Source organism: Dicentrarchus labrax, unplaced genomic scaffold (genome assembly GCF_905237075.1).
Source record: "Dicentrarchus labrax unplaced genomic scaffold, dlabrax2021, whole genome shotgun sequence".
Lineage (NCBI taxonomy): Eukaryota > Metazoa > Chordata > Actinopteri > Moronidae > Dicentrarchus > Dicentrarchus labrax.
The window spans coordinates 4,865,959-4,891,723 of NW_026136720.1; the positions used below are offsets into that span (position 1 = coordinate 4,865,959).

Consider the following 25,765-nt stretch of genomic DNA (forward strand, 5'->3'; position numbering starts at 1 on the left):
CACACTGTTATGTGTGTTCCCTTTCAGAGAAAATCTTTGGGGCAGCGGGGACGTGTCACAAAGTACCTTCCATTAGGGCGAATGAACAGCTGCTCAACTGTCCGTCTGGCTGCCTGTCAGTGCAGCCCCAACTGCTATCTGTATTCATAACACATTCTGACAGACATCCAGCAATAAAATAATTTCAGCTCCGTCCACACACGTTTGTGTGCGTATTTGTGCGTATGGTGCTGTGTACTCTGTAAGAATATGGTGAGCATATGTGTGTTTACTTGACTGTAATTACGTGCATGTGTCTGTGTGTATATTTGTGTATTTCTGTGAGAGGGAGAACAAGTTGGAAAAGTCAGATTGATACATTTGACAATTTATAGCAGCCATATCACACTCAAAACAACTTAAGTCTTAAAGCTGACTTATTTTTTGTCTGTCTCTTATTTGAGGACATAGCTCTGCACACAACACTCAGAATAAACCAAAAAGGTCTTGGTCACTGGTTCGTAACAAGCAAACAATGCCAGCTGGCAATGAAAGACAAATTAAAAGCCTGTATAAGAAATAGGAGGCAATTTCCATAGTAGTGTTAATGAGGCAGTGAGCATTTAGTGTTACTCGGTAAAGCTGACAGATGTGTATACTCTTCCAAGGTTTCACATCTCTTTCTTGGGCCCCTTGCCAGAATTCCAGGCTTCCTTTGCACCTCCATCTGTTGGAGAAGAGGTACAATGAACGCTGTTGGCAGTGTCGAGATGAAGGTTTTGTGGAATTATGTTTTCAGAAATCAACCCGCTGTTTTGGTTTACAGATGTTTACCTTGGGTTCAGAGTCCCCTTAAAGAAAGCTGAAGTTGAAAGAAAACCACTTTTGGGTTGAGCATTGTCACACAGCACCCACTCAGTGTCACGAGGGAGCAAGTGATTGGGTGACCACATTTGGCAAATGGTGGCAGGATTAGTTCTCACCATTCCGAAAACATCCTGTCATGTCAGCGTGCTTGAATGTTCACATGACAATGCTTTATATTGACCATTTACCCTTATTTTACATATCCTAATTAGCACTAAAGTATAGCTAAGGCTATTGGAATTATTGGTCGTTAGATTTTCCGAGTGTTGTTAACCAAAGTATCAGAACTACACCTGATGGCACTGTCATGTTTATGTTGTTGAAAAATAAAAGAGTATTTATTGAAAAAAGGGAGCAGGGCATTTGAGATGGAGATGGAAGGAGCTGAGGAGTCACAGGGTAAGGCAGAGGGCAGTGAGCAGTGGCTGAAGGAGACCAAGCGTGGCTGACTATAGCTGGCTTGAAGAGGCAGGCTGACAGTGGGCAGGCAGGCTTTTGAGCATGGTCCTGGAGCACAAGGAGACCAGGGTTAGGCAGATAAAACCCACAAGGAACCAAGCAAAGAGATACTTCTACATAACATTTAAAGCGGCCTGAGCGCACACTACCACAGCAGCTGACTGAACAATCTGACGATGAGTGGGTGAAGAGCCGGTGTAGATATACTGCGATGTAGATGAGGTGCTGAGGTTCAGGTGTGCTTGATTAGCAGACTGGGAGCCCGGGGAGGGAGAGTGCAGATCCCCACACCCACACAGACAGACAAGAGACACGAGGGAGGCAAGGGAAGGGAAAACAGACACAAACTAAACAGTTAAGGGATGACCAAGTTATTACAATTCATCAACATGTATGTGGGAGCTAAATTTCATAGCAATCAATCAAATTACTGTCACGACATTAACTCAAAACCACAAGTCAAGTTGCAGGCGCTAGAGGAAAAGTAAGAAGTGTATTAAATTCATTAGGATCTATTGTTTGGGCACCATGAATATCTATATCAAATTTTGTGGCAATCCATCCAGTAGTGATAGAAAGGTTTCAGTCTGGACCAAAGTGGTAGAGAGCGACTTAGCAACCTACAGACTGACGCTGCCATCCATAGCACTATACCATTAGCATGGCTAACTAAATTGTCATCTCAGACCTTGTAAATGCTACATTTTATTAACTATCAGGTGTAATTACTGTGTCTATATTATGTTTTTTTATTATATAAAAAGTACAATAATTAATACAATAATCACATCTCAAATTCCTAGTAAACACTAGGGATTAAAATATAAATCTGAATTAAAACTTAAATCATTTTTGAATGCATGATATGATCTTTGAGATGCAGTTCTCTCCTTGTTTGATATACACCGATCAGCCATAACATTATGACCACATGGGCACCCTGGCTGCTTAAACCACAGCAGCAGGTCTTGCAAAATTGTTTTAACTTTAAGTTTTAAGACTAAAACACGCAGAACGTACTTTGAGAAATGAGTGGGTCAGCACACCAAGCTGTAGCATCATGTCCTTACAGCAGGTTCACATTCAAAATGGAGTGAGGTCATGCTAGTACAAATATGACATGTAACAAACTGTAATTACAAACAAACAAAATCCAGCACCACAGTCACGGCTATAAATAGCCTCAAAAAGTACAGCGCTGAAGCTGTCGCCTGAAACTTGACATTATCCATTTATTTTTCTTTTCTTTTTAAATTGTTCTGTTTTGCGTCAAATGACTATCACCCAATTATCTTTTGGCAGCATGACATTACCTTGGAGATTCATGGGACGGGGGAAGGAGATGGGGGAAAAAGAAAATCAATGCCACATCTTAAATGTCTGAAGTGTACCGTAGGGCTCATTGATTTATGGCCACTGCCAACAATATCTATCTATCTATCTGTCTGTCTGTCTGTCTGTGGACAGGTGTACATCTTAATGTCTGTGTGTTGTTATGTTTTCATTCTTTAAGCTCCCAGTCTACAGTGTCTCTCTGTGTGTGTGTGTGTGTGTGTGTGTGTGTGTGTGTGTGTGAGACTGCCCTGGTCATGTGGTCAGCTTTTTCTGAGAATGGAGCGAGCAAGAGCCACTACTGTAATTGGCTCTCTGTCTGTGGCTGGAAGTCTTAGATAGAAAACAGCCCAACACACACACACACACACACACACAGAGGGATAAAAGTTAAAGGCAAACCTTTTTTTCCCTCTTTCGCCATCTCTCCCCTCTCTCTCTTAATGTGTTTAAGTCATTTCAGGCCAGAAGTTCTGCCACATAGTTAGTCATTTCCTTCTAGTCTTTCAGGTGACTGGTTGCTTTGTGCTCCAGGTGGAATTGGGGCCTTATCAGCGGCAGGGCAGGAGCCCAGTGGCCACATCACACAGAATACAGCATTTCCTCCAACCGCATGACTGCCTCACATGATTAAACCCAATCTGACCGGCTGTTGTCTGTGTGTCTGTACTGTATTCGTGTGGTGTGTGTGTGTGTGTGTGTGTGTGTGTGTGTGTGTGTGTGTGTGTGTGTGTGTGTGTGTGTGTGTGTGTGTGTGTATGTGTATGTGTGAGGGAAGGAGGGAGAGAAAGAGAGAGAGAGAGAGCTTGCAAATGTTACATTTGAGTCCAGAGGAGGATGATGAAGAATTCCACTGACGTGCATTTGTTTCTGATCGCAGTGTGTTTGAGTGTGTGCAGTGGGGGCATGTAGGTAGATTCTGTAAAAAGGCTTTCACTGCTTCAAAGTTCCTGGCTAAAGCTGTGGCAGTCGCCGTTCACATTTGAATTCCAGTGCATCCCACTTTAAAAAATGAGTACCGGATCCTCCTATATTTCACATTATGCCTTTGTACCAGACTGCCGCAGGCTTGCAGGACAAAAGGACCAACAATGCCCATGTGGGTACAAACATAACCTCCTCCTTTAAAGAACATTGTGTTTCTATCCTCTGTGCCCTAAATGACTGTGAATGGTTCAACATGTTTTTTTTTAAACAAGCTTTGGATGAATAAAAAAAGACGAAAAGAAAGGAAAGAGAAGAAATCAATGTTTGTCTCTCTTCAGATAAATGCATGGAGCCAGGCAGTGTAAGGCGGTAAGAGGGTAATCTGTGAAACAACAATACCGTGGGCTGACAGGAGACGCAGTAATCTAGGCTGGACCAGCACTATCCTTAAACAGAGTGTTCTGTGTCTGAAAGATTACACTATAAGCTCTGACACCATAATGGTCCTGACACACATACACACACACTCACAGAATTGCTTCTGCCTGCCTGAAGCTTCTGTAAGGGTACCCCTATTCACAATGTAGCCTTTAGTAGGAGCCTTGCTGGCAGGACGCATCGATAGGAATCTGATTGAGGCCTGCTGCCAACAATGAGAAGAGAGGTGGGGCGTGATTGACACTGAAAAATAAATGAGATGCACTGTGAGGAATCGATGACAGAGGTGTTTCTTCTGTTTGTCCATGCATTCATTTGTTTGTTATTCCTGTGAATGAATGTCTAGGCAAATACTTTTTTTTATTTTACTGCAGATTAACTGACTCAAGAGTCACATTTTTAAGCATGATTTTTCTCTTTTTCTTTTTTCTTTTTCTTCCTGTCTTTATTTTCAGTTATTCTCTCGCCTCTTTTTACCTGTAGTTTCAGAGTACAGAATGAGTTTATAAATGTATTACTGTGAGCATAAAATTAAGAAAAGGACAAACATGAGGACAAAAAAAATAGGAAGCTTTACTTTTTAATTTTATGCAAAGATAGCAAAAGGCCAGGACCAAGCAGAGATGTATAAAGAGGAAGAAGAACAAACTACAGGTATATTAACATTCAGCGTGGTCTGTATGTAGCCTTTATGTTTAACAGACATGATGGATGCATTTCCTTCCTCCATAAAACATCTGCAGAGCTGCATCCAAGTCTTGAAGTCTTCTTCTAACTTGTCTGTTGGCACATTACTAAGCTTCTTTGTGTGTTTCTGTCACTGGTGGAATAGCAAGAAACCATTAGCAAGGATGTGTGTCAAATTGCCCACGTGCTCACGCATCTGCCCAATGCAAACAAAACCACCTGTAAAAACATTAATCCTTTGTGCTACTAGTGGTGAAAAATTCCACAGGATACCTTTAAATTTGCAATCTGATTGAATACAAAGCAAGCTTTTGCCTTTACTTTGTTTGCACAATTTTTCCTACAGGATTGTTTGTGCAGTCTGTGTTTATTCACCCTAAACATATCATGTGTTGTACTGATTTTAACTTTGTAAGCAATGTACACACCAACAGTGTACATGTATAAAGTACACCAATCAGCCACAACATTATGACCACCAGAGTGGCCATACGCAACAAACTGCGATGCACTGTGTGTTCTGACACCTTTCTATCAGAACCAGCATTAACCTTTTCAGCAGTTTGAGCTACAGTAGCTCGTCTGTTGGATCGGACCACACAGGCCAGCCTTGTGCATTAGTGAGACTTGGCCGCCCATGACCCGGTCTCCTGTTCACAGCTTTTCCTTCCTTGGAGGATTTTTGATAGGTACTGACCACTGCAGACCGGGAACAACCCACACGAGCTGGAGTTTTGGAGATGCTCTGACCCAGTCGTCTAGCCATCACAATTTGGCCCTTGTCAAAATCGCTCATATCCTCTCGCTGCCTATTTCTAACACATCAACTTGAGGATGAAAATGTGCACTTGCTGCCTAATATATCCCACCCACTGACAGGTGCCATGATAAATCAGAGATAATCAGTGTTATTAACTTCATCTGTCAGTGGTCATAATATTATGGCTGATCGGTGTAAATCTGTGTGCATCCGTGGGGAAACTAAAAGGCACTGTTTGACTACAAAACTCACCAGGAACTTCCTCTTGTCTCTGTACGTTCATGAAATAGAGTCACGCACCTTATGAAATATTTTTAACTTAAGGTTTAAACATTACAATCCCAGGCAGACACCTTTGCCTTAATTCATGTCTGATTGGTGTCTCTCTATCGACTGAATATGCCTCTAAAGGGATTGCCTCTGAAATTCACTTCACATTCAGTCTGAACACACCTTCAGAGTTAGCAAAATCAGCTCCTAATGGAAAGTCTTCATCTATGTCTGCCTCTCTGTCTCCTCTCTGTCTGAGTCCAGTCTGATTTGTTCTGTGTCCTCAGTTCTTCTTGTTCACTAATGGTAATTTGTCTGTCTGTCTCTTCAGTTTGAGGCATATGTGAATGAGGGCTCGACGGGTGTGGTGGTCAACCTGACAGTAGACGACAGAGACGACCCAGACACGGGAGCGGGGAGAGCTATCTACTCTATAATTGACGGTGATCCCACACAGAGCTTTGAGATCCAGACCAACCCAGATAATAACGAGGGAATGCTCTCTGTTGTCAAGGTAAAGTATATGCCACATGCATTCATATACTGCAGTAGGTAACATAGTCCCTTCTCTTACCTGCCCATTCATTTTTCCCATTCAGCCTCTGGACTATGAGGCCATGTCACTCCACACACTATTCATCAAAGTAGAGAACGAGGATCCTCTGGTTCCTGATGTTGGCTATGGCCCCAGCTCTACAGCCACTGTCCACGTCAAAATCCTCGACATCAACGAGGGCCCTGTCTTCTTTCCCGACCCACTGAAAGTCACCCGGATGGAAAACATTCCTTTGGGCAGCTTCGTGGCCTCACTCAATGCTACGGATCCAGACATCAAACAGACACAGAGCATCAGGTAAGGAGCTTTGGGTAAAATTATGTGGAAAAGAGAGTCAAAGTACGAATAATTGAAATCGAGCTGCAAAACTGTGCTTGTCTTGTGTATAAGAAAACGGGAAGATAAAAAGAATGGGAGAGAGCTGAATGAATGTCATCTGCTATAGCCCGCGGCTCAGAATTGTCAGTAATGAGCTTTCTGATATTCATTTCATTCAGTTTCACTCTGTTCAGTTGAGCAACATAATCAAGTATCGTTTGTTAATAGGACTCTTTGAGCAGCGGTTGAAGTTTTCTTTCATATAAGGGCACCTTCTCACCTCTCTCGTGTTTGTGAGCCCTCATCACTCCATCTTTTTATCCCTCTCATCTGATTCACATCTCTTCCATTCCCTAACTCCAATGTTATCTCTGCCTGTTAGGATGCTTTATCTGTCTTTGTTGTGTAAACAGACGAAAGATATTGTCCGGACAATCTGCAATTTACTGGCACAGGTCAAACCATTCACCCCAGTCAGCTGAAAAGTCACAGAGTGGGGCAGCTCATTAACTTTAAGTCTGTTACAGAAAAAGCCCTCCCCATATCACCATCATCATAACAGGAAGGCTATTAGTTTCACTATGTGCTACAATAAAAAAATATTCCTCTTGCTGCCAGAGGGAGCCCCATAGTGTGCTGCACTTCCTTTTACAAGATGGAAAACTCATCATTGCATTTATTGGCTTTCAGGCCTAATTTATACTCAATTTAGATTGCTCTTTTTCTGCTCCCTTGGAGTTATATATCATGTAAAAAGTAGTGTTAAGTAAACACATGGGGATAATAATGACTCAGGGAAATAAAACTCACCAGATCGTGACTTAACTGCTCAAATTATTGATGCTGCTTTATGTGCTGTAAAACGTAGTCACTGTGTCAGTAATTCTACGTAGCGTGGAGTTGTTCCACCGAATGTTATGTAGGAGTCAGGACCTATGCTCATAAAGCTTTCATCAGTGGTGGTCTGAACTCACCAGTCAGGTCACATGACCAGTTTATGACATGACTTCTAAATTTGTATACATTTTGATCAGTAATACGAAGATGCTACTAGATAACTTAGTTAATTTTCAGTTTTGTAAAGTGGAAGTAAACAATAGCACAGATAATGGCAAACCAACTGCAACTATGTAGCATTTCATGATTTTCCCAAAAATCACACTTATCTGAGAGATGGGTAACGACTATCTGACGGCTGGAGCCTAATTACAATAGTGAATTGTTCTCCAGTTGTGAAATTATTCCGGCTCTACACGCTGTTCTGATCACGACCTCCCTCTAGCTCCTCTTCCAATATTTTCACAACTAACTTGGTAATTAAGGGTTTGTTTGGGCCAAACCAGAGTGGACAACAGTGGAAAGAATAACTCAGGTTTTGGTGAGTTTTCTTTTCTTTTTGTTTGAATGAAGTGTTACAATGTTACAAGGTAGAATTATTGTTTTTGTCAATGTAGCCTAGTGGCTTTGAACACAGCGATATAACTGTTGTTTCAGGTGAAACAAAAAGGATCTTATCCTTTCACAAAAGGTCCTTTCCATAATGTTGTCAGACACTTCTGACTACAATCTAATCCTACCAGTGGCAAAAACAAGCACTTTTAGTGGACGTACATTGATGGTGCACAATTGTCCATAACGATTACATTGCAGCTGCCCCGATGCTGTGCTTTCACTCAATGCTGGACCAATGTCAAAAACTGTTGTCCCCATTAGTCGTTCGGACACAAAAATAATGGAAAATAGGGTCCAGGTTGAAAAATACAGTAGTTACCATTCCAGGCATCACCAAAGTTATTACAGTTTACAATGTATACTTTTGAGGGCAACATTACTGTGTGTACCAGGTGTAATGGCAATCCATGCAATAGTTGGTGCTAGTCAACAGTGGATTCATTTAACTCTATACACCAGAAACCACAGTGGCGATGGGGGTAAAGTTGGTAGATCAGAAAAAAGTAATTAGGATTCATCCTCTGTGCATTACAGATATGATATCTTTACCAAATTTCATGGCAATCCATGCAATGGTTGTAGATGTGTTACACTGGCATTTCCATCCTTAAAGCCATATTGCACACTTGACTAAAAATGCTGTAGGCTTAGGGATCATAGATCAGTAGAAACATAGCTTAATTTTAAATTGATATAATTCAGTCAACTGAGTGACGGAAACCTCAGCAAACAAGGTTTTCACCAAACCAGATATGAAGTAAAAGACACTGTTTTCTTCTTTCTCTACATTTAGTCGTCACTGCCTTTTATCTGCTTGTCCTTCAGCAGCATGGTCTTCAGTAACCCGTTTACTGTTGCTCATAAGAACTCCCCGCTGACGCAAAACTCAGGTTTCAATGTTATGTTGTCAATGAACAGCATACATTTGAGGTTAGAGAAGGTTAAATACTTTGTACAAACACATCATTTTTAAACAACTGGATTTTTAAGCTATATTAATCACTGAAAAGCCATCTGCAAAGATTTTGGTAGTGTTTCATCTATCTAAGGCCTGTGTTTTTGACATCTTCTTTGCATCTTTGACTGATCTTCCCGGGCATATATCTACATCTTTCTAACTTTATCCTTCCTGCTCTGCTTCTCTCATCTTCTGCATACACTTCTGTATTTATTTCATGGCGCCAGTGTGTGTTGTCATTTCATCCTCTGACATGTTGCCAGTAACAGTGACTTTAAAGTGTCATGACTGTAAGCTGCAGACAGGTTGAGGACATTGTGAAAGACAGACAGTTGGAGAGGTGGAAATAGGGAGAGAGCATGCACAGAATGAAAAAAAAGAAGAGATCTGTTTACCTTCCTCTCTCCTTCCCTGTCTCTCTCTGCAGAACTGTGCAGGTTTGTTTGTTTTGTGTGTGTGTGTGTGTGTGTGTGTGTGTGTGTGTGTGTGTGTGTGTGTGTGTCAGTGTATCTGCCCCCTGGGATGCGTAGGTCAAATGCATTTGACATGGAACACAATCGGTGTGACTCGCTGCTCAGAGTCAGTAGCACACAGTGCCCAGCACACACGCGGATGATTGTATGTGTATATTTGTGAGGACTACATCAGTTCTTTCACCATTAACTTGTGGACCAAAATGTTGACATTGGGAGGAATAATGCACATGCCTACTTTACATTTTACATAACAGTCTGGTCTGTGCACTTTTCAGCAAGAAACAGCATGTGGAGGAGCAAGAGGACACAAAGTAGCCAGCAGATTTGTTTAAGCAACTCAATTTATGAAACATTTGCATTACATTGAGCAGTTAAGCCCTATTTCCACAGTACTATTGTTACTTGGGGTCCTCTGTGATTTATAATAATTGCAGAGGTCATCTGTGTCCTTAAACCTGTGCAAATCTGCCATGTGTGACATTTCTGGACAGCAGCTCGACCCAAAGGCGAACAAGGCCCCTATTCAGGAAGGATTAGAATTCCAATGGGAGATGGGTAATAAAATATTTTCTCTGCTGCAGGTGGCATTTTAGCCAATGTGAAATTATAGGAGGTGGTTTCTCAGATATTCTACAGAAAATTAAACTCCGTAAAAGGAAATGCAGGTCTTCTCACACAAACACAGATACACTAAGAGATCCACAATTTGCATCACCACAGTTTTCTGTGGATGTTTTTTTTCTAGTGCAAGACAATGTATGGAAGGGCCACAGTTACATAAGGGGCATGGCTTGGTGAATATGGCGGCATGACTAGAAAAAGTTGTAAAAGCAAACATTTTAATAATATTTTTGCATTTTAAAGGAAGACAAAAGGGAGGAATTTTAATGGACAAAACCTCAAATTAAACAGGGATAACCTGCTAATTAGTTAGCTACAATGTGCTGGTAGGCGGCTTTTGTTACCTATGGACACAGCTAGGCTAGCTGTTTCATTGTTTTCAGTCTTTATGCTAAGGTAAGTTAACCAGCTGTTGGCTGTAGCTTCATATTGAACAGATATTGTTCTAAATCTCTGCAAGAAATCAAATATGTTTGTTATTGTTGTTATTATTAAATGTAAAACTACTCCTTTAAGGATAGAGATAAATTGGCGCTATTCAGAAAATCTGACTTTGTTTGTAGATACAAACAGGGATGTGATTAGCAAAGACCATTTTGTCAAGTTAGCAACAAATATTCACTCATATTTTAAGCACTGCCAGCAAAGACTACAAAGTGTATTGCCTCATTTAGTCTGTAAAGCAGCAAAGTCAACTGTAAAACATTTACTTTTTTGTGTCCTTGGTTTATAACTGATTTAAATCATAGATATTTAAACACTCCTAAATGGAGCAGGGCCACCGTTAATGTTGTCTGTTACACCTTTTCCTGCTATCAAGAGTCAAATTGCCTACCATACAAAAGGTCAAGGAGTCAGCATCATAATAGGCCTTTTTCACAGCAGTCATTTTGACATGAAATAGTAGGGTAAACACGGGTGTTACCAATGATACGAATTAAGGTTACATTTCGGTCAAACAAAGCCATGATGCTGTTGTGCATGTGGGCTCACTGAAAAGGCTCACACTAAATGGACCAGAGCCTTAGTTACCTGTGTTTACCCTACTATTTCATGTCAAAATGGCTGCTGTGAAAAAGGTGTGAAGAAGGCATATGACAGGCAATAACAAACAGGGAAGGCAACTTGAATACTAGGAACAAAATGTCAGATGATGTGAGAATGATGTTGTTGTTTGTACTGAAATGCTAATTAGGTGATGTAAGACAGGGGTGCAGGCAGGTGGTGGTCACAGCAGCAATCAGGTGACACACAGCGGCAGGAGGCTCAATGAGGACATCTAGAGGGCATGTGCACGAACAAAAAGGGAGAAAGTGGCGAAACGGGAGTCACTAAGATTGAACTACCTAATGAGTGCAGTTTCAGCCTTCATATGTGTTTGACACAGGAAGGCAGAATTAAGATCAAGCCTTAAGACAACTTACAACGTCAACATTAATGGTAATCTTAATTGGAGGTCTAATCACTCAAATTAGGACAATTATTGATTCTACTTGAAGTGGGTGACTGCAGGAATATGCTTCAAAAGCCGTATAGTAAAGGAACAGGCTGTGCTGTGAAGCCTCTCATTAGCCTGGTTTCTAGCCCACAGCCAAGCAGAACCCAGAAGGGTTAATAGGAGCTATCTCATTATCCAGGTTATTAGACAGCTCTTCTCCACTTTTTTTTTTTTTTTTTGATGCTGTTGAGAAACATGGTATTTGCTTGCGAGGGTGTAACATTTCATCAAATGAATAGATTAAATCTGTTACACTTCGACCACAAACACCTTGAAGTTGCCCAGATGAGCTCTGATGATCCCCAAATAGTCTTGCAGTCACCAAAGATCTCACTGCTGGTCTTCTTCTGTTTCATTTATGTTGACGATGTGAAGCTGGAGGAGATGTATCACATGATTTAACTATTAATAGATTTATTTTATGTAAAATAGAATTAATTAAAATATCACCCAGGGCAGAAAGGCTTCATATTTTAATTTACCTTATTTGGCACAGTGGTGAAAATAATGATTAAAAACAACCCAACAATTTCCCCATGCATCGCTAGATACAGAACTTTCCCTCAAACTGACCTCAAATAGCCCATACTGTCATTCTGTCCTCATAAACGGACAAGTTACATAATTACAGCAAATATGAGTCGTTTTAATCCCATACAGTATTTAGGCCAAACTATTAGGCTCTGGGGGGATTTGTCTCATGTTTCTGCTGAAGAAGTTTTCTAGCCCTCTTGACTGGTTTAGGGCATTAGTCGAGCAGAATGGTTTTATGAGAGTGCTGAAGAAGAAAGCAACATCAGACAGCGTAGATGGGAGACGGAGACAGTTGGACTTCTGGCTTTTGACAAAAATGTATCTCTGGTAAACCTCTAACTACGGCAGAGTTTAGCTTGATGCGTGGGCACTTGACATTGAAGATATACGGTATGTAACACTTCAGGGTAGATTTGTACCCTGAAATTTGGAAGAAAGTTTAGCCAGAAAGTTTATTTTCTCAAACTTGATTCTTCATTCTGCTCCGGTGCCAATGCGGTAGGCTGTGAAGAGGGGAGCAAATAATCTAATGTGTCATTAAGAAAGTTTGGCTAATTTAATTAGGTCTCATTTCCAGTGACAGGACTCTCATCAGTTGTCGAACAACTATTTACACTGAAGTAAGTGATGCTTGATGGGAAAAGGAGACTGTGTTTTCAACAAAAAGTACCTTAACTGAACTCATGGCCGTAGTTGGAACACAGCGTGCAGCAGTGAATCATGGAGGATAACATCTGTGCAAAGTTGATACTAACATTGCAGAGACAAGAAAATTGTCCTTTTTCTTCCATTTGTTTTCTTGATATTTTTTGGTCTAGTGTGTGTGGTTAGTTTTTTTTTTTTTTTCTCTCTCTCTCTCTCTCAAGTGATCAGAGTAAATATTTGCAGCTTTTCTCCACTGAAACAAGACAACAGGTCAAAATGTACCAGCCGTTTCCAAAGATTTTCCACTGCATGGAGAAGCTGTAGACAGATAAAACAGAATGCCTAGAACAACAGTTGGACAGACAAGCTGAACGGAGGAAAAAAACTGGCATTAGCAAGAAAGATAAAAACATTCCGAATGTGTTTCTAAAATTATTTATTTTGATTCCACTATATATGCCAGTTTAGCTAACACTCGGAGGCCCTCAAACTTAGCCACCTCTTCACCAGGACTTATCCTCGGTTAAGTTATTTTTTTCTCCTTGCTTTTGAAAATGGAGAGAATCTCAAACTGTTGGGTCATCCATTATTCAGCAGCTACCTGTCTACTTTCACTTCTCACTCTGGTCATATTCAAGTTAAAAGGGATGGCACTTAAAAGAAGAGGGATGGGGAGCTGGAATGTCAGCCATGAAAACTGGCAGGTAGCTTTGAGAGCCGCGGTAAGGGAAGAGATGAGGAAAGAGAGTGAGAGAGTGAGAGAGATCTACGGACAGACAGACAGACTGTGAGGATGACAGAGTTTGTGTGAAGGAGAGGGGTGTGGAATCCTACAAAGGCTGACCTCTGAGGGGTCAGACAGCGTGATCACCTTCAGATCTGCCTGAAATGGTCCCTGTCTGCGTGGGATAACCAACAGAAGAAGATAGAGAGAGATACAGAGGATGCAGGACATAAGAGAAAGATGACAGAAAGACATACCAAGAGAGCACACTGATGAGGATTTATGTTGGCATGGAGCCAGCGAGGAGTTTTTATAATATGTAGGTTGTCATTAATGAAGATTTGATTGGCTGCGACTGGCCTGCAAATGTGTCCAGCTTGGATGTGCTGGGCCAGTTAAATGTTCTGGTCACTGCGAAGTGCACAAAGCCCAAAGTAATGGGGATGAAACGGGAAAGTAAAGTAAAGAGGAAATCAATAATACGCTTGCTGAACTTTTGCTAACTAATTCCAAAAGTTAGCCCAAAGTTCAAAGTGGCCGTGCACACACACAGCAGCAGAGCACATTTATTTGGCCAGAAGTTTGCCACAAAGAAGTGACATACAGCTAAATGGATTTTGCCTACAACCTCTCCCTCTGTCCCTCTGTTCTCTCAACACATCACATTAAAAATTAACCCTGCAAACGCCCCAAAGCAGCAGACCCAGTAACAGGGCTAGTTATATAACTTGACAAATTTTGTGTGTAGGCTAAATAATCAGGTCAACAGGAAGGAGTATGCAGCATTCATCCACTCTATATACTGAACATCATAATAGCTCATCAGTCATCACCAACAATCTATGAAACATTATGAAAAACTACACACAACCATTTTTCAATCCAATCCATTTTTCTTTTTTTTTTTTTTTTTTGCAAGTGTGACATTTTACATTAGATCATAGTAAGTAGCTCAGTTCAACCCCCATACCAATAATAAAGGTAAAGTGTCAGACACCAATGTCCTTACCCTGACTTCACTCGTTTTGACATGGTGCGACATGGCGGACATTTGGAGACTCCAGTATCATCACCACATTTGGAAATGAATCTACTACTGCTGCAAAAAAGAAAAAGATTCTTCAAAAAAAGTTTAATTTAAATATTTAAGTGGCAATATGAAGTTACATGAAGAATGAAGATGCAAACTGTTTTTTAACTGTTTAGGGCAGTCAATTTCCTCAAACAGTATGAGTTGAACTAACTCATTAGGTTTTACAGCGTACTGTTTTGCTTTCAGGGCAGCATTTCCGGCTGTTTTTGCAGTAATTACCTTGAACACTGTGTATGAAGCTTTTTTCCTCATCATTCCTTGTCAGTCCGCATCAATATATAGAATTTACAGATTGTAATCAGTAACCAAGGTAAGCCATCAGTCACCAGTTTTAAACATTAGGCAGCATATCAAATTGTGTTGCTGAGATGTCCATCTGTACTTTTTTTAAATTCATATAATAAAGAGAGCGGCAGGCACACACATTGCGAACATTACAAATTAAATTACAATTTCTGTTTAGTTGCATTTTTAAGCTAATAATAGAATACATAAAATTGCCTATAAAACCAAACGTATCGTAAATGGTGCAGATAAAAGAGAATGCTTTGAATAGCAGGTCTCATGCGTAAAAATATCACATTGTTGAAATTAATTACCTCTTAATACCTCTAAATATTGGTGTCAGTGGCCACACTTTAAAAACAATGTTTTATAAGTATTTTTCTTCTGCCATTTTTATCTAATTTAGTAAAATGCAGCCACACATTCAAATATATTTTCTCTCTGCCATGGTGCAGGTCTAACATTAAAATAAACAAGGGGAGCATGTTTACTGGAGAGCCCGCTGCTGTAGGTGTTCATCACTGTTTGCAATAAATAGCCGTCAATCAGCAAAATCTGTGGTGTCATGGGGAAGCAGTTGTCAGAAAGCGGGTTTGAAATTTGGAACCAGCTCCCAAATCTTGTCCTTTGTCATCAGAAAACAGTATACAGAACATAATTTAGCCTCAATTTAGTGGCTGGTAGGGGAGAGTGTCTAAATAATAATCATTTGAGTTGGTTTTCAGTGTGCAGTGGTGTCTTACTGAATGATGTTAAAATAGAATCAAACTGACATTTGCCAGCAGTGTAAAGTTGCCCCAGATACTCTGCATACTTCCCCAAAACCTCTATCAAGCTTTCATCCAATATGGGACAGGGCTATGCTAACGTTTTAGGCAGCATTGCATCACCCAAACGCAGAAGATGGACTGTCTTAGACAAAATTTCAAGGATACAAGTTGCAGGTTTTTCATTCTAATGTCACCCCGCAGAGCAAAACAGGCTGAGTCATACAGTGTCTTCCATTTTCATCTCTTCCTTTCCTCTGTCCTTCTGGGATGTTAAGGGGCTGTTTACAGGCTAATCAGATGTTTAGATGTATTTCTTATTTCAAGCAGCCGAGTAAAGGCATGCCAAAATGCGTGGTACAAGAGGGAAGAGTGAGCGAGTGAGTGTTTGTGGGGAGAGAGAGAGAGAGAGAGAGAGAGAGAGCAAGAGACAGACAGCGAGGAAGAGTGGGGGCAGGGAGAGGCTTTAGTCATACAGTCAGTATGCCAGGAAATAATTAAAACAATCCTAAAAGATGCCAAGAGGAACAGGGAGAGAGGGATGCTGTACTGTGGAGCAGGAGTAAATTGCTTTTCTTCCTGTTAATTACAGGGTTATGGTTTTCAACTGATGCAAAGAGGTGCTATTTTGCACCTTATTATGATAATAACTTTTTTGTTCTGTGTTGTGTTACTCAAGCTTGCTAATTTATGAAAATGATGCTACACTCAATGAGGACGACACCCTGGTGTCTCTATGTGTATGTGTAGATACACTCTTGTACATAGCTGATGTGCCTTCTTTGTGCATTCATGTGTCAAAGCAGTGTCCTTGCATACTCCTCTCTGTTCCTTGCCAAATATTGACGGTGCAAACCTTTCATTTTCATCTTTGATTTTCAGCCTGCTGTCCCCCACGCTCACTCCACTGTTAAGCCGACACAGTTGGTCTTTGTTCGCTGTACTCAGCGGAGCGTCTGCAGTTGTTGAGGGGAGTTGGCAGAGAGCCTCCTCTAGACTTTACCTGGCATACAGCAAACAATAGTCAACAGGCTGAAAAGAGCAAAGAGAACCTTTGAGGGTTTTTTGGGTTTGTGTAATCAAACGTGGGTTGAGTCCATATTCAGTCACACTCTTGCCCAGATTTGATTCAAGCTAGGATGGGACACTGGATCAGTAACTGTATAAAGCAGACAGGCAGAGCAAAGAGACTGTCTTCTCCGATGCTGCCACCCATGGAGACACAAAAGGAGGAAATTCTGTAACCACCAGTCGTACCTTTCCACTGAGTCACTTTTCTTAGTTTTTCCCTTTCCATTTTAATTCACACATATAACACCTAATGCACTTGTTTCTTTTTGCATAACTTATCAGTGGCTAAGGCTGTAGGCTAGTGTTCCACTTTAGCTGTTTTCATGTGTTCCTGCAAGCTATTCTCTGCCAAGAGACAGCTTCCTATATGCTATAGACGCATGTAAATGTGATGCTTTTCTTGTTTGAAATGCCATCACACGTTCCTGTTCATGTCTTCTTTTCCACTTTTTAAGTTCCCATACTTGGCTCACTGGCACTTACACAAAGACAAACCTCAACTGAATCTCTCTGACAGATGATTGATGCGACATGCACCAGCGTTTGCTTTCTCCTTTCTCAGCGCTGTCACATTTATTTCCCGTGTATAGACCTGCTGCACTGTGCTGATACAGAGCAGAAATATGAACAGGTGTGACGTGGGTAATTTGTCCACATGGCCTGGAGCATTGATTGGCCAAAACTGGGCAGCTCAGCTTAGTTTAAAGTTGAAATCCAGCCCAGAGCAGCTGACCTAGGTCTCTAAAGGCAACCCCGAAGGGGTCCCATATTTTTCAAGCACAATGACTGCAAAGCAAAATCCACTCTCTCTGTTTCTCAGAAAAAAGAATAATACTTTTTTTTTTTTTTAATATGCCTCAAGGTTTATTATCACAAATCAAAAGAAATGCAAATGTTTCTGCCCTCTGACTTCTGACAGTAAATACCTCAATGGAAGGACTTGTCAAGGCCCCATGCAGACTGAACATCTGGTTCTGGAGTCCTGCAATGAGTTAGGTAACTTCTGGTTCATGCTACTTTTGGAGAAGATGAATTAGATGCGGGTGGTCTGCAGGTAAAATAAAAGGAACATTAAAAGCATAAATTAATTAGCATCATTGCCAGTTGTCTGGCCACTTAAATCTCCATATGGGGTTTGGAGACTTAGAACTAAAAGTTGGTTGCTATACTCCAAATGATGTCACTGTGTCAGCTTTTGAAACAATTTAGCGGTGTGTGGAAAAGCACAGAAGTTCAAGTAACTGTTTGCAGAGGACTTCTGTAACTGACTTTTTTGGCCACTTGAGGGCAGTGGAAACAAGTTGTCAACACAACACTGACATATCACCTTTTAAGTTGATATAGCTGTGTGTGATGAATGTCCAGTATTTAGTTTACTCTCCTTTAAGCTCTGCTTTTGGTTTCCATCAAGTCTTTAGCAGCTAAATCTTCCATTATGTTCACCAGTCTTTCATTAACGTTGTCTGTTTGCTGCTGGATGCTGAACAGGTAGTGTAATGTGGATTTTGGGGCGATAATAAAACTGCAGTCCCCAAAACAATGAGCTGAAAGATGCTATAATGTTTTGTAGAACTGCGGAGTCAGATGATAAATCACGACCCCTGTCACATACAAGAAGATATGTAACCCGTTGTTAACATAAAAATATTCCTCATATCCGCTTTAATGGTTGACCCATAATTAGGACCTCTAAGCTCATTTATATACAGGGCAAATTAGGTCACTTGTCTTTTGTAAGTGGGTCAGATTTTGTCTGGCATTACCCTGTGTGGGTGTGAGGTGGTTCCAGGTTCCCAGAACTGGATCCCTGCAGGACTGATACCTCAGATGACGCCACCAGAGAAGAAGCGGAACCAAGAGGAAATGGGGAGGAGTCGGTGATGGAGAGAGGAGAGAATTTGTTTTTATTACACATTTATTCACAGTTCCAGGCTCACGCGTCCCTGTCTTATCTCCACTCTCGATCCGTCTCCTTATCTCGCTCTCCCTGCTCTGCCCCCTCCCTTTTCCTTTTCTCCTCCTCTTGCTTTACTAGCCCCGAGTTTGGATGAAGTGTACAGTTGTTACGGCCAAACACAAGTCGGCCCGTACTACCCCTCTACTTTTTACTGTGCGTCCCTTGATTGATGTCCTCATATCTATTGCTCACACACACTCAGCAGCTCTCGGATAGAAACACACTATTAGCATTGGCTCTGTGCCGTCTCCTCTCTCTTAGTAAGTTAGACTCCAATCACTGGAAGATCTTGCTGGCAGGAGAGAGAGAAGAAAGTGATAGAGAGACAGATAAAGACAGTAAGATAAAGTAAGAGCCAACAGAGAGTGGGGACAGAAAGAACAAGAGAGAAAGTCAGAGAAATGGGGATGAGTAGGGGGTAGTGGAAGAAATGCATAATAGATTTTCCTGTAATATACTGTCATTGCCATCCAAGTGTATGAGTGTACACTTGTCGAAGTTGCAGTGCACTGCAGAAAACTGAAAATGGGGAACACTGACACTTAAAATAGTAAGACTAAGTTCTTAAGTGGTGCTGGTGGTGTGTCTGTAAAGGGGAGTATGAGTGAGAGAAGGTAGAGTTTGTGCAAATTGAATTAAGTTTTATAAAACAGATTCACAGAGTACAAAATGGTCAGCTTATCAAGTGACCAAACAGAGCAGAGGTATATGACCTTTGATTCTCTTCATATACAAATACTTACATCCATTTAGATATATTCAAATTGGATGCATTTCCCTTTGCCTTAGACAGTTCAAATCATTATTCTTCAAAGCCGCGTAGAAACACCTGGGAATCACATGTTGCGCCAGTGTTGTTTGACACTGATCTTTGTCTCATTATGCAATACTATCTCCACCTTACTCCTGGGCATTTTAATCAGCCAAACAGTAGTCTAGTTTCTAGCTTCCCCGGTGCCCCTACCTGTGTTCATTATATACCTTTGAATATCTCAACCCCCTGAAAATAAAATGATGCCTGCAAAACCCTGATATAGGTGTGTGGGTAATGGACTTTGTCACTAAAACAAAGGATGTTTTTCACACAATTTTATTTGATTATTGAAGTAAGCCCAAAAGCAAACTCAAATTATTAAACATGGTTTAAAAGTAAAACAGCAATATAAATACATAAGCACTGGTATATTCTTTGCATATATTCTATGTTAAGTAAATCTCCCTTTGACTCACAAAATCATCTCACAGCTCCCTGGAAGGGGTCCAGAACCTGAGGTGGAGAACCAATGCTTCACTACCCCAAACCAATTTACCTCTTAAAGTCAGTATGACCTGACCCGTCGTCCTAGATTGTTATGGCTGTTTTGTAAAACTTAATGATGCACATTCGGAGAGGGAGGTGAGGGCATGAATATCCATCAACCCCCTGGAAAGCCACATGGGCTAAGCAGAAAAACAAGCTCAGCTTTAAGGGATAGATGGATGAATTCAGCGTATGCTTTGGGAGTTTCATGTGGACTCTAACCTGCTCTGTAGCTCTGGATGTTCCACTGAGCTGTGAACAGTTGGTGCATGCCTGTGAGCCTGTGTGTGTGTGTGTGTGTGTGTGTGTGTGTGTGTTTGTGTGTGTGTGTGTGTCTGTCTGTCTGTCTGTGGCGAAGGGCGACTCCAACTGTGCAATTTGCCTTGAATATAAGGAAAAAAAGGAAAATAAGGAATAATGTCAAACACTCACACTTTGGGTAGGTTTTCTCACTGATGTGTCTAAAATGCGTAAAATATACTGTGTTAGTTTAAAAGATTGTGATGTTGTAGACATAATAGGTTTGCTACAGTTCAGAGAAAGTCCTAATATCTCAATAGCATTGTTTGTCTTCTAAAATGACCCATATGAATGTTCCAAAAAGGACTTGCAAATGTTTTCTGGTATATTACCTCTACGGGTGAAACCTGCACTAATCAATATTTGTTTATATGAACAATTGGTGCAATGGCTATGTAAAATGAGTTGCTCATTGTGAAGAGAATTATGATTAACTCTGCTCCATTGAACATTTTAACATCTTTCATCTCATTGCCTTCAACCTTTGGTTCAGTCTCAGTGGTCTCATTCTGTGACCAGCAGCAGCAGGTACCTGTACAACCAGTGAAAACAGTTGTATGATGTCCCCTCTGCAGGGAGATTTTTGCTTTGAGATGTCATCAGGATTATCTTGAGTTAGGTTTGTTAACAGAAACCCCCATTACAACCTGGAGTTGGGAGTTTGAAAGAACAAACCTTTTTCACAGCCATCTTACCATGTAATAATAGGCTAATCACAGGTGTTACCAATGACCTTAATTAAGGTTGTGTTCCGTTCAGGTCAAACACAGTGAGGGTACTGCTATATTGTGCATGTTGGCTCACTGGAAAGGCTAAATGGAACAGAACCTTAAATTGTATTATTGGTAACACCTTGTTTACCCTACTATTATGTCAAAATGGCTGCTGTGAAAAAGGTCTGTTGGGGTTTTAGGAGGCAGCATCTAGAGGTTCTCAAACTTTTTCTGGCATGCCCCCCTTAAGAAGCCGAAAAAAGTTAACTCGCTACAATTTTTTAGCAATCAGTAACAATGATAGGGGAACCAAAACTAATCCAAGTTGAATTTCACAATAGTGTCAGCAAACTCTTTATTTCACCTACATAAATCACATTCATTCATCTTAGTTCCACTTAATATTTTTCCTTGGTCATCCACGCCTCAACTTGTAGTGGCTCTATGAGCCACCAATGGGGCCCACAACACAATTTTAGAAGCCCTGGTCTAATGAAAGATGCTACTGAGTTGCATCATGGGAAATGTAGGATCTAGTGTTTTTGAAGCTTGACCTATACCAGGGACTAAAAGTCAGGATATCTGAGCCTCTAATGCTAAGTTTTTAAAAAGAATGGTCAAAATCAGTCTTTTGTGAGTTCTAAAACGTTTTGACAGTGCAATAATAAATAACTGAATCACTCATTTGCATGTTTGAGGACAGTCTCAGTGTTCACTAATGCCTGAAAACTTATCTGCTACATTTTATTAACATTTGCATTTCAATACGTTTAATACTGCACTAGATGATGCAAGAAAAGTGTAAGTCAGTTAAGATTATTTAACCATCCATTTAAGATCATTACTTTTTATTTTTTTATTTTTTTATTTTTAGTTTCTCGACACAAACATGATGTTCGAACAAGACGTGCAACAAGCAATATGGCTACGGTATGATGGAAATCAAATTAAACAAATTGAAAAGCACTTCAGTGTTCAACCTTTTTATTAGAAAAGCATGTTGTGAGACTCCAAGCTCATCAGAGATCCACCTTCACTATTAGTTCATAGCAAACCTATGTGCATTTAAAAAGAAGAAACTGCACAAATAACCACACTACTACTTAGAAGTGGTGCCAGCAACATATCTTACCAAGAAAAAACAAACCAGAGCAATAATCATCATTTATGCAAAGAGCTCTATGGTGCTCACTACTCAGCTTTTATATTCTCTCTAAATGAGCTCTTACCACAAATTGTCTTATTCTGTGTATCCCACCCACACCTGCTACTGACAAAAAAATACACACAGATGTACACAATGTATGCCAGCATTTTGCTCCCGATGTAACTGGATTACAAGTGGGAGGCAAGTGTCTTTCTCCCTTCTGCTCCCAGATCCCTTTGAGTTGTCTGAAAGCACTGAAGAACAAGGCTTAGATTAGACTTAGAAAGACCACATCTGCCTCAACACATCAACAAGAGCCACAGTAACACTCTGCTCCCAGATAAATACTTCTGAATACATCCTCAATATGTATTGTTCCCTTTATAGTTTTATTAAGCATAATTTTGTGCCAGGTTATTTCAGTGTTCAAATAAAATCGTTTTAGGTTTTTCTGCACAGCTTTCTTATTGAATGTTGTAAAATAGCATACCCGCTGCAGAATTATATGTTTTCAACTACAACAACAAAAATTACCAAGTGCCTGCAATTTTCTCAAATTATAGTATTTTCAACTTAAAAGCAGATCATTTACATTTTTACTCATAATTTAAACCAACCCTTTGTTTTTGATAAACATTGAAAGGATGGCTTCTTCTTCTTTTTTAAATTGCACCTAATGAGTCAGTCAGACAGATGCACTAGACTCCTGCCAGCCCCAGCCAGGCTCCTCTGTGTCCTCTTACAGCTCAGGGCAATCCCTTACCAAAACATACACACTTATACACATACATGCATACACACACACACACACACACACACACACACACACACACACACACACACACACACACCCTGACTGGGCTCTGATGGCAGCTATAGCAGCTCAGAGTAGCCCCTAAGGGTGTAGCTCTGCAGTGCAACGGAAAGAGCAATATAACGGCCTGCTCCCTCCAACATTGGGGTCACAGTGTTTGCTTGCGATCTGGCACTTTCTGCCACTCAAGCAAAAATCTGGACAAATCACCTCGCTGTCTTGAGAATTATTTCACAGTGCAAGCAGAATACACAGGCTTTTTTTTTTTTTTTTTTGCTTTAACTTGCACGTTTTACTTTTTGCTTGAGTGTGTGCATGTTTAAAGCGGGTGTGTGTATTTGCAGCTAAATGGGGACATGCGTGATCAGTGTGTTTGTGCGCTGTCTCATTTGTTGACTGATTTGTTTGGGCCTTCTCTGCTTTTGGAGATAACCACGTATAACCAGATATGAATATTCCTAATGGTTTTTTAATGTCTTTCTAATTTGCCCTTTAAAGGGCTCTAATGGACTGTCCCCATGTTTTCACAGAGGGGAGGAACAGTGGATCTGACTCATTTAGTGGTTACCTTTGAGCCTGCACTTAAACAGACAGAAGCATTACACGTCTTCGGAACTTCTACTGTTGGTAGAAACCCTGATATTTAATTCAACAGTCCACGTAGCTCCGTTGTATTTGGCTGTCAGCGTGTCTGAAAGAGGTTCCCAGGGTTTGAGCTTTTAGAGTGAATGTGAGTTTTATATGGGATCAAAATGAACATTTAAGGGAAGATTTCAGGGATACATGATGGTCAGGCTGCTCTGCTGATTTCCAGACTTCAATCCCTGGTTAATGCAGAGGGATTTTTGCTTTACTCTGAAAGATTTAGCAGGGCATCAGTGTCGAAATGTATATTACATAGCACCTTTTTTGGATTGTAGTTTCTGTTGATGTCTGGATTTACTGTAACTCTACTGTAACTGGATTTTTGAGGAAAAAAATGAATCTGAAAACTTTTCACAAACATCTCTGATAAGTATTCCAGACAGTAAAATTTGCCATTTAAGAAATAGTTAAGCATTTTTTGAAAAGTTGATACCACTTTCATGCCTGTGTGCAAAATATGAAGCTACAGCTAACAGCTGATTAGTTTAGCTTAGCACAAAGACTGGAAACAGTCTTGACATCATCATAACACTGGCAGGCAGATTGTCCAGGAAATAACCCCTCATAAAACCACAACATGTCATTATTACACTTCAAAACAAGCAAGATAATTAATGTGTACTAATTAGTGAGCTTTTTTCTTCTTACCTTTGGACACAGCTAGGCTGGCTGTTTTCTCCTGTTTTCTGTCTTTGGACTCAGCTAATGCGAATAAACATATTTCCAAAAATATCAAACTTGTGACCAAGATACAGTTTGATGAGCAGTACATATTACAGTTAAAAAATAAAGAGAAGATAGAGACTGTTTCTAAATGACCTCATACATGACTTTGGTATTTTCTTGACTGCAATTTTGTAAGTTTGTAGTACATATTTAGTAGGTCTTACATGTAATGTAATATGCAACACAGAGATGAGAGTGAATGTCTGATAGTATAGTCAGTGATGGGAGGAGTGAGACATATGGAGGTTAATAACCTGTGAGTCTAGCTCTGTTTTACTGGCTGAGTTGGCCTCATGAATCATATGGGTGCTCCGTGTGTTCGTGTAAGAAGCAGAGAGAGACGTGAAGAAGGAGAACATGTACAATGATATATGTGTCATTATTCATAGTGCATTTAACCTCACAGCAGTGCCTCTTTTGTTACAGGTAAACATATGTGTTGGTTAACAGTAGCGATCACTGGCAAGGAAAGTGCGTGTGAGTCAGAGCGAGGGGGGAAAGGTGTGAGCAGAGGTTGATTGCAAAGCCATTTCCCAAGGCTTTGTCGCGCTCTGTTAGCTGAAGAGTTCCATTTCAAAGACAATTTGTCTACTGCTGAGCACTTTGGCAAAGAGCGGCCTTGTGGTGAAGAAAGTCTGTCGTCTTGTGTGTCTGTGTGTGTGTATCTGAGACATTTCTTGCTGCCTATTTGTGCCTTTTGTGCATCTATGCACAAATACAACTTATATACATGTAGGCCCATTTATAAGTATCTGCTTAAAGATATGTATGTACGTGCCTGCACATTTGTGTATACATGGTAAAAAAAATGGTGCACCAGACTTTCGAAATCAATCACTTTTGACATTAACACAGATGCAAGCCCCTTCCAATCACCATCCACTCGCCATCAGTGGCCGGCTGAGTGGCCACATTAGCAGGGTCATGATCTGCTCTTCTGCTCGTTTTCAAGGCGATGTCGGCTTGGCCGTTCGCCCACAAGATTTCTGGAGAGGTCCTCCATCATCTTCAAACCTCAGCCCTGCAGGAGCTGCTGCAGCAGTCACCTACACACACATGCACTTAGGGACAGAGCTTATGCACAGGAAGTAACTCTGGGCACATTTCCACAACGTTCACTCAGCACCTTTATCACATCTATAACAAACTGCACAACTTACAACTTTCTTTCACTTAACAAATCTTAGGCAAGCTCTTAGCTGAAATGTTGTGTTCATTATTTTCTTCTGTCGCCTTTAAGCCGTACTGTCACATGTTATGCTGTACATAAACACATTACATAAACTGTACAGTATCTAGCTTCAGATGATAAAACTTCATCAAACTGCAGTTTGATTCTAGCTTTTGTTTTAATTTGATTCTAGCCATCCCTTATGTAGTATTGTAGCATCTTCACTGAAACTACTAGGTTTTATACTTATTGTTTGTAAAGAGGTCTCACCTACA

The 25,765-nt window shown here is 40.6% G+C and overlaps 1 protein-coding gene across 1 annotated transcript in view; it reads left to right on the plus strand.

Moving 5' to 3' along the window:
• The window catches only part of cdh13 (cadherin 13, H-cadherin (heart)), a 318,397-nt gene that overhangs the window by 236,111 nt on the left and 56,521 nt on the right, over nucleotides 1–25,765 (plus strand). Inside the window, exons 10-11 of the mRNA XM_051381597.1 lie at nucleotides 6,051–6,233; nucleotides 6,319–6,572. Coding sequence (XP_051237557.1) covers nucleotides 6,051–6,233; nucleotides 6,319–6,572 — 437 coding nt within the window. The remainder of the gene's footprint in view (nucleotides 1–6,050; nucleotides 6,234–6,318; nucleotides 6,573–25,765) is intronic.